The sequence below is a fragment of the Oncorhynchus tshawytscha genome, linkage group LG13, assembly GCF_018296145.1.
Source record: "Oncorhynchus tshawytscha isolate Ot180627B linkage group LG13, Otsh_v2.0, whole genome shotgun sequence".
NCBI classification, from domain to species: Eukaryota; Metazoa; Chordata; class Actinopteri; order Salmoniformes; family Salmonidae; genus Oncorhynchus; species Oncorhynchus tshawytscha.
The window spans coordinates 30,041,740-30,051,508 of NC_056441.1; the positions used below are offsets into that span (position 1 = coordinate 30,041,740).

Here is a 9,769-nt window from a genome sequence, read left to right on the forward strand (position 1 = left end):
GACTGGAATGTTCCGGGATTCTTCCGATGGCATTGAGGAGTACACCACATCAGTCACTGGCTTTATCAATAAGTGCATTGAGGACGTCGTCCCCACAGTGACTGTACGTACATACTCCAACCAGAAGCCATGGATTACAGGCAACATTTGCCCTGAGCGAAAGGGTAGAGCTGCTGCTTTCAAGGTGTGGGACTCTAACCCGGAAGATTCTAAGAAATCCTGCTATGCAAGCCACGCAAACCAGCCAATAAGATTCCATTTTGAGTAGGTGAAGGCAAGACAAAACTAAAACCAAAAACCCATTGGCTTAACAATAAAGTGGCAAGGAGAATCACCAATATAACCCTGTTACATAGAGATGGCAGGAGAGGTGGAACAGAGACACAAAGGACAGGCATCTATCACAAGTACAGAGGAAAGAGTGGGAGGGGAGGACGGCAGGAAGAGAGGAGACCATCTTTACAAGGCTACGTTTGGGACACAACCGGCTGAATAAAACATAAAAAAAATATAGGAAAGCATCCAACAGTAAGGTGTGATTACTACCCAGGGAACAGTGACCGGAACATGTACTGAACAGTGGTGTAGGGTAAACGCAAGTAATCGCAGTTTACCCACATTTTTTATTTAGCACAACAGTTTATCCACCTTTTGTGGAAAAATGCATTGAAAGTAAAGGGAGCGTAACGTTTTTCCACTGGGACCGGCAGTATGAGAGCCGAGAGAGGGAGTGAGATCCATTATGGGATATGGGATACTGAGTATATACTGATAGCATACTGAGTCATCATTCGAATAAAACATGTTATATCTTTTTTATAAAAACGGGGTAGGCAGGTCGAATTTCCTCCCTGTCTCTGGCGCACACTCCAGTACAGTAGGTGGCGGTAATGCAGCATAACGTTGGATGCCAACCCCCTATAAACCCCACTGAAGAAGAAGCTAGCTATAAGTCTCCTCCATTTATGACATCTACTTTGTTTTGAGATTGCTTTCTAAGAATATATATCCAAACTATGTCTTCCTCTGATGTTGCTCGGCAGCTGGTACGTCATAAAGTAGTTTTTGTGTGTATTCCCCAGTATTTAGAGTTCGCTATCTGAATAGAAACTTTACAGAACATAACGAACATGTTTAGGACGTCTGAGTCGAGTCAGACATGCCAGGGAGTGTCCCTTGCTAATTCTAACTAGCTTGCTTGTAAAAGTAACCAGCAGTGTTTTGAAGTTGTTAAATTGGCTAGCTAGCTAGTCGTGTTAACAAACGTTAGTAACGTTGTAGCCTCCTCCGCTATTTTCATAGCCGGCACTGGCTGTGAAAGTTTAACTTCGTTAAGCTGTCGTTAGATACTGTAACGTTAAGTAGCTAACTTTAGATATCGCTGTTTTGCGAACTGTGTCTTGAGATCAAAATAATGCCATGATTTAACGTCAGCTGCTTTCAAATGATTATATTTTGTTACTTTTCAAATGGCATTTCTTGTTTACTACACTAGAGCAATAAACAAAAGAGGTTCAGAGGCTTATATTTGGTGTTTGAACAGACATTACTCTGGGGGAGAGTCTGTTGATGTGTTATGTTGTGTTCCTGACATGATAAGGGAGCACATCCCCTCTCTCTGTCTGGCCATGTTGGGTTTGACAGCCTTCCAGACCAGCTGGTCAACAAGTCCACCTGCCAAGGCTTCTGTTTCAACATCCTCTGTATAGGTAAGACGACAACCGTCTCTCTCCAACCAGGCCTATCCCCTTGCTGCCTCTCACACTCCGTCTCTCTCTCTCTGTGTGTGTGTGTGTGTGTGTGTGTGTGTGTGTGTCCGTCCCACCAGGTGAGACTGGTATTGGTAAGTCGACCCTGATGGACACACTGTTCAACACTAACTTTGAGAACTGTGAGTCGTCCCACTTCGAGCCACAGGTGAAGCTGCGAGCCCAGACATACGACCTGCAGGAGAGTAATGTCAAACTCAGACTCACAGTAGTCAACACTGTTGGCTTTGGAGACCAGATGAACAAACAGGACAGGTAGGGAGAGGGGTGTGTGTCACATCACTGTCAGCTTTTAAGACTAGCTGAATAAACTGGGCAAGTGTGTGTATACTAACCTTATGTTTCTCCTTACTAGCTACCAGCCGGTGGTGGACTATATAGACCGTCAGTATGAGACGTATCTCCAGGAGGAGCTGAAGATCAAGAGAAGCCTCCATAACTACCACGACTCCCGGCTCCATGCCTGTCTCTACTTCATATCGCCCTCCGGACACTCCCTCAAGTCCCTGGACCTACTCACTATGAAGAAACTAGACAGCAAGGTGTCTGTCAAAGGCTTCTGGTCACTGACCCAGCTCATATCACTGTACTGAGGTCACAGCTCTCAGATCCTTGTGGCAGTCAAACACTGAACCAACTGTAGGAAGGAGATATTTAGCTCCAGATGTCAGGGTATTTTTTTAGCTTCTCGAATCTGAGTGTTAATGTGTGTAGTTGTGTATTCACATGATGTATGTGAATGCACATGACTGAGGCCAGGATTCAGTCTGTTCATGTTTGTACGTTTACTTTTCTATGATTTTTTAAAATTTAGCTAACCCTCTTATCCAGAGCGACTTACATTAGTGAGTGCATACATTTTTGTACTTGTCCTCAAGCGCCATGCTCTACCAACTGAGCCACATGGGACCACAATGCGTCTTTTAAAGGCAATGTTACTGAGTTTGTGGAGATCACATTCAAGGTCATCGCTGCAGGTGACTGCTCAATTGTAAGTCAAGCACGCTATAGCGCGTTTCAGAATTTATCCCTGCCTGACTGTGTCGTAGTTTAGTTTTACCCTAGATGTGTCCACTCTGGAGTGGTCTATAGTTCCTCTGCGCGCTGTCTAGTCACTCACAGTAGCTGGCATGAACTCAGCTGTGTGTGTGCCCACCCCAGTGATTACCATCTGAATGGGGTTGTTTTCTGTGGAATGCTGTCTAGCTTTCTTTGTCCTGTATGGATAGAGAGATGTAGTGACTCTGAAAAGATGGGAGAGCAAGAACAGTAAAAGTAGAGGACTGATGCAGAGTGAGACAGAGAACAGTGTGTTTGTACCAGGCGCAGAGAGTATATACTTAGCTGTGGTGTGTGTGTGTGGGTTGTTGGCAAGAAGCTAGTGTATGTTGGGTGGCCTTTGGGTGGGATTCTGTCAACACTATGAATCTGAGTCTGCAGCTTGCAAAGTACTGAGTTGCATGGGCCTTGTAGACAAGCTAGCATGCTAATGTCATGTAGAATGTGCGCCTTCAAAATGGTTTCTTTCAGTACTAAAATAAATATTGTGTAATTCTCACCATCCTTATTTGCACAGAAATAGCACATTTTGTCTGTATGTGCGTGTTTTTTCCAGGTGAACATCATCCCAGTGATAGCCAAGGCGGACACCATCTCTAAGAGTGAGCTGCACAAGTTTAAGCTCAAGATCATGAGTGAGCTGGTCAGTAACGGAGTTCAGATCTACCAGTTCCCCCTGGACGATGAGACTGTAGCCAAGGTTAACACTACCATGAATGTAAGTACACGCACACTCATCTGCTGCTGCACATGTTTATGTAGTTATTGTTGACAGAACGTCTCAAAGATGGTATTTAATTTTTTTTATTTCACCTTTATTTAACCAGGTAGGCTAGTTGAGAACAAGTTCTCATTTGCAACTGCGACCTGGCCAAGATAAAGCATAGCAGTGTGAACAGACAACAGAGTTACACATGGAGTAAACAATTAACAAGTCAATAGCACAGTAGAAAAAAAAGGGAAGTCTATATACATTGTGTGCAAAAGGCATGAGGAGGTAGGCGAATAATTACAATTTTGCAGATTAACACTGGAGTGAAAAATGATCAGATGGTCATGTACAGGTAGAGATATGTGTTGAAAAGAGCAGAAAAGTAAATAAATAAAAAAAGTATAGGGATGAGGTAGGTAAAAATGGGTGGGCTATTTACCGATAGACTGTACAGCTGCAGCGATCGGTTAGCTGCTCAGATAGCAGATGTTTGAAGTTGGTGAGGGAGATAAGTCTCCAACTTCAGCAATTTTTGCAATTCGTTCCAGTCACAGGCAGCAGAGAACTGGAACGAAAGGCGGCCAAATGAGGTGTTGGCTTTAGGGATGATCAGTGAGATACACCTGCTGGAGCGCGTGCTACGGATGGGTGTTGCCATCGTGACCAGTGAACTGAGATAAGGCGGAGCATGGACTTGTAGATGACCTGGAGCCAGTGGGTCTGGCGACGAATATGTAGCGAGGGCCAGCCGACTAGAGCATACAAGTCGCAGTGGTGGTTGGTATGAGGTGCTTTAGTGACAAAACGGATGGCACTGTGATAAACTGCATCCAGTTTGCTGAGTAGTGTTGGAAGCCATTTTGTAGATGACATCGCCGAAGTCGAGGATCGGTAGGATAGTCAGTTTTACTAGGGTAAGTTTGGCGGCGTGAGTGAAGGAGGCTTTGTTGCGGAATAGAAAGCCGACTCTTGATTTGATTTTCGATTGGAGATGTTTGATATGAGTCTGGAAGGAGAGTTTACAGTCTAGCCAGACACCTAGGTACTTATAGATGTCCACATATTCAAGGTCGGAACCATCCAGGGTGGTGATGCTGGTCAGGCAGCGAACGGTTGAAAAGCATGCATTTGGTTTTACTAGCGTTTAAGAGCAGTTGGAGGCCACGGAAGGAGTGTTGTATGGCATTGAAGCTCGTTTGGAGGTTAGATAGCACAGTGTCCAAGGACGGGCCGGAAGTATATAGAATGGTGTCGTCTGCATAGAGGTGGATCAGGGAATCGCCCGCAGCAAGAGCAACATCATTGATATATACAGAGAAAAGAGTCGGCCCGAGGATTGAACCCTGTGGCACCCCCATAGAGACTGCCAGAGGACCGGACAGCATGCCCTCCGATTTGACACACTGAACTCTGTCTGCAAAGTAATTGGTGAACCAGGCAAGGCAGTCATCCGAAAAACCGAGGCTACTGAGTCTGCCGATAAGAATATGGTGATTGACTGAGTCGAAAGCCTTGGCAAGGTCGATGAAGACGGCTGCACAGTACTGTCTTTTATCGATGGCGGTTATGATATCGTTTAGTACCTTGAGCGTGGCTGAGGTGCACCCGTGACCGGCTCGGAAACCAGATTGCACAGCGGAGAAGGTACGGTGGGATTCGAGATGGTCAGTGACCTGTTTGTTGACTTGGCTTTCGAAGACCTTAGATAGGCAGGGCAGGATGGATATAGGTCTGTAACAGTTTGGGTCCAGGGTGTCTCCCCCTTTGAAGAGGAGCTGTTGGCCGAGGTTGGAGTAGCCAGGAGGAAGGCATGGCCAGCCGTTGAGAAATGCTTGTTGAAGTTTTCGATAATCATGGATTTATCGGTGGTGACAGTGTTACCTAGCCTCAGTGCAGTGGGCAGCTGGGAGGAGGTGCTCTTGTTCTCCATGGACTTCAGTGTCCCAGAACTTTTTGGAGTTGGAGCTACTGGATGCAAACTTCTGCCTGAAGAAGCTGGCCTTATCTTTCCTGACTGACTGCGTATATTGGTTCCTGACTTCCCTGAACAGTTGCATATCGCGGGGACTGTTCGATGCTATTGCAGTCCGCCACAGGATGTTTTTGTGCTAGTCGAGGGCAGTCAGGTCTGGAGTGAACCAAGGGCTATATCTGTTCTTAGTTCTGCATTTTTTGAACAGAGCATGCTTATCTAAAATGGTGAGGAAGTTACTTTTAAAGAATGACCAGGCATCCTCAACTGACGGGATGAGGTCAATGTCCTTCCAGGATACCCGGGCCAGGTCGATTAGAAAGGCCTGCTCACAGAAGTGTTTTAGGGAGCGTTTGACAGTGATGAGGGGTGGTTGTTTGACTGTGGCTCCGTAGCGGATACAGGCAATGAGGCAGTGAGATCCTGGTTGAAGACAGCGGAGGTGTATTTGGAGGGCCAGTTGGTCAGGATGACGTCTATGAGGGTGCCCTTGTTTACAGATTTAGGGTTTTACCTGGTGGGTTCCTTGATGATTTGTGTGAGATTGAGGGCATCTAGCTTAGATTGTAAGACTGCCGGGGTGTTAAGCATATCCCAGTTTAGGTCACCTAACAGAACAAACTCTGAAGCTAGATGGGGGGCGATCAATTCACAAATGGTGTCCAGGGCACAGCTGGGAGCTGAGGGGGGTCGGTAGCAGGCGGCAACAGTGAGAGACTTATTTCTGGAGAGAGTAATTTTCAAAATTAGTAGTTCGAACTGTTTGGGTATGGACCTGGAAAGTATGACATTACTTTGCAGGCTAACTCCTCCCCCTTTGGCAGTTCTATCTTGACGGAAAATGTTATAGTTGGGTATGGAAATCTCAGAATTTTTGGTGGCCTTCCTGAGCCAGGATTCAGACACGGCAAGGACATCAGGGTTAGCAGAGTGTGCTAAAGCAGTGAGTAAAACAAACTTAGGGAGGAGGCTTCTGATGTTGACATGCATGAGAAACCAAGGCTTTGGCACTGGGTGATGATGAGAGAGGTTGTATCACTGGACATGCTGGTTGTAATGGGTGAGGTCACCGCATGTGTGTGAGGTGGGACAAAGGAGGTATCAGGGGTATGAAGAGTGGAACTAGGGGCTCCATTGTAAACTAAAACAATGATAACTAACCTGAACAACAGTATACAAGGCATATTGACATTTGAGAGAGACATACAGCGAGGCATACAGTAATCACAGGTGTTGAATTGGGAGAGCTAGCTAAAACAGTAGCTAAAACAGTTGGTGAGACAACAACAGCTAATCAGCTAGCACAACAACAGTAGGTAAAATGGCGTTGACTAGGGCGGGAGGGTCGGATTAACTACACACAGTGCCTGAGTACGGCTGGGGCCGACAGATAAAACATAAACAAGCAGAATGGAGTACCGTGATTAATGGACAGTCCAGCATGCATCAGCTATGTAGCCAAGTGATCAGTATCCAGGGGGCAGCGGTGGATGGAGCAGGGAAGCTGGACTGGCGAGTATTATCCAGGTTAAAAAAACTCAGCGAGTCAAAAATGGATTTGAATTAAAACAATGCTCGCATACCCTATCCTGATTTGGGACAGTTCCTCAACTGGAAGTGTGTGTCTGTGTGTGCAGGGCCACCTGCCGTTTGCTGTAGTGGGTAGTACAGAGGAGATGATGGTGGGGAACAAAATGGTGAAGGCTCGCCAGTACCCCTGGGGCGTAGTGCAAGGTAAGAGCGAGAGTGAGTGTGTGTGTTTGGGTCCCTCTGTTGGGCAGGAGAAAATTGGACAAATCCACTGTTGTGCTGATTGTGTTTCAGTGGAGAACGAGAGTCACTGTGACTTTGTGAAACTGCGTGAAATGCTGATCTGTGTGAACATGGAGGACCTGAGAGAGCAGACTCACACACGTCACTATGAACTGTACCGCCGCTGCAAGCTAGAGGAGATAGGCTTCAGAGACACAGACCCTGAGAGCAAACCTGTCAGGTACGATACACACACATTGACTCTGGCACTAGTGAAATTGAAGTGTTTATGACCTTTGAAATGTGTGCACAGCCTTCAGCAGACATATGAAGCAAAGCGTACAGAGTTTCTGGGGGAACTTCAGCGGCGAGAGGAGGAGATGAGACAGCTGTTTGTCCAGAGAGTCAAAGAGAAGGAGGCTGAACTCAAAGATGCTGAGAGAGGGGTACACGTCACATGCACACACATACAGTAACACACCACATTCACAAATACACATATATTACGATACTTAGCAGAACATGTGTTTTATGTGAAGGTATCCATTGTAAGTCTCTAACCATTTTGCTGCTGTGTGAGTAGCTGCAGGGAAGGTTTGAGCAGCTGAAGCGGTTGCATGCGGAGGAGAGGGGTGCGTTGGAGGAGAAGAGACGAGTTCTAGAGGAGGAACAAAGTTCCTTCAGTAAGAGACGAGCTGCAGCCCAGCTACTGCAGGCCCAAAACCTTAATGCTAACGGGAAGAAGGACAAGGACCGCAAGAAGTGAGTTACAGTACCTCTGACCTCTAGGGCCATACTCTAAATGTTCTCTTTTTAATGTCTCCATTTGAGCAGCTTAGATTTTTTCTATAGATGTTTGATATCAGTCTGTGCTCTGATTGAGGGCAGTTTCTAACACATGATTGTCCAGCTCTCTTCTCTTATTCTCCCCCACTTTCCTTCTTGTTCCCCATCTCTCTCCGTCTCAGCTCTGGGTTCATGTGAAGATCAGCGTGACTTGGATCAAAACAACCACTGGCATCTAGTCCTCTATTCTGCCCTCGTTGGCTAGATTCTGGCACTAAATAGAAAGTAATTTCACAGAGCCTGCTTACTTCAAATGTCTTACTTTATAAAGAAAGGAACAACAATAAGCATTTTAAAACTGACTGTACTGTCAACAACCCATAAGACATCAGTCTTCAGATGTAAGTTATGAGGCTCACGTGTTATTCCTGTTTGGTTTGCTTCAGTGTTTCCCCTATGATTTCTTTCAGCAGCAGTGGCAAAGTTATTCAGGGGTGTGGCCAATGGTGTGGTTTTAGAGGCCCTCTTGGCATCAGATAATGTTGCTGTTTTAAAGTTAATTTCCTACAATTCTACACATTTTGCTATGGCTTATGCCATTTTATGCAATCTGAGTGACTCAAACATTGTAACAAAATCAATGGGTGACATGGAGTTTTACATTCTCCCTGACTGTCAAGTTTATTTTCAGTGTTAGTTCTCAAAGATCTTACTGGGAGAAAAAAAATATTGCTTATAGCTGTTGCTATTCTGGTTTTGGTGGTTTAAGTTTATATTAAAAATGTTTTACCATCCAGAAAACTATTTTTTAAAAACAATATAAAATAATATTGTGCCACTGCTAAACGCACGTAGGGGAAACACTGCTTTGATGTTCAGTGACAAATTGTTATTTTATACTTTATTTTAGTGGCATTTTGCTTTATATATCCCCCTATTTTATATCTCCCTCTATTAACCCCTGCCACTATAGGTCACCAGTAGCCTTGCAGTTTTGCCAATGAATTCCCTTTTTACTTGCTTTACACTTTACTGACTGTTTCACTACCATTTATTAGTAAAAAATGATTAATTGGGTTGTAATTTATTTAGGAATTGGATGGGATGTAAATTTACACTCGTTAGGTATATTAATTTTCCTTAGGGAGAGTTTAACCAATGATTATATTCCAGTGAAACATAATTCTATGCCAAACTGAAACACTTGAGTGCCTAGTCTGTGTGTGCCTTACATGTGATATTTATATGGACTCACTATAGACCAGCGCCGATCAAGGTACTGTTTACACAAGTGATGTCATGTTTTAACTACCCCAGTCTGACTCCTCTTCATTCCACTGTCCCTTCACTCATTTGGCATGCATTAAGATAAACCGTGTTATTGGGGAAAGATTTTAATGTCTATAACAATTGTATTTTTCACAAGTTATCTTTTAAACCAGTGTCCTATGCATTGTGTGCAATTTTGTTCTCAGTTTTAAATAAATAAATTGTCTATGTAGTGAAACTGACCTGCAGTATTATACATTTTTCCAAAAGTATTTCTCATTATTTATATAAAAGCAGTTAAAACTCTGCCTCTTTTTCTTACGACGTTGGCTTAAATAGCACAACCGTCAATTGTTAACAGCCATCGTGGCTCAGCAGGTGCTAGCGAGTAATCTACCAAGTAAGGATAGCCTGGCCAGGGCTAGAGCCAGGACAAGAGCCTCTTGATTG

At 44.6% G+C, this 9,769-nt stretch overlaps 1 protein-coding gene across 2 annotated transcripts; it reads left to right on the forward strand.

Moving 5' to 3' along the window:
• Positions 1-891: 891 nt before the first annotated feature.
• Positions 892-9,561, forward strand: LOC112264663 (septin-10). 2 transcript variants are annotated; one of them, XM_024441417.2, is made up of 10 exons: positions 892-1,046; positions 1,601-1,709; positions 1,829-2,024; positions 2,125-2,311; positions 3,385-3,546; positions 7,150-7,246; positions 7,337-7,505; positions 7,578-7,710; positions 7,848-8,026; positions 8,233-9,561. In XM_024441417.2, the coding sequence occupies exons 1-10, from the start codon at positions 1,017-1,019 to the stop codon at positions 8,246-8,248; spliced, it is 1,278 nt and encodes a 425-aa protein (XP_024297185.1). In that variant the 5' UTR covers positions 892-1,016; the 3' UTR covers positions 8,249-9,561. The 2 variants fall into 2 exon arrangements, with proteins under 2 accessions (XP_024297185.1, XP_024297186.1); XM_024441418.2 differs by having other exon boundaries at positions 911-1,046; positions 1,645-1,709.
• The last annotated feature ends 208 nt before the right edge of the window (positions 9,562-9,769 follow it).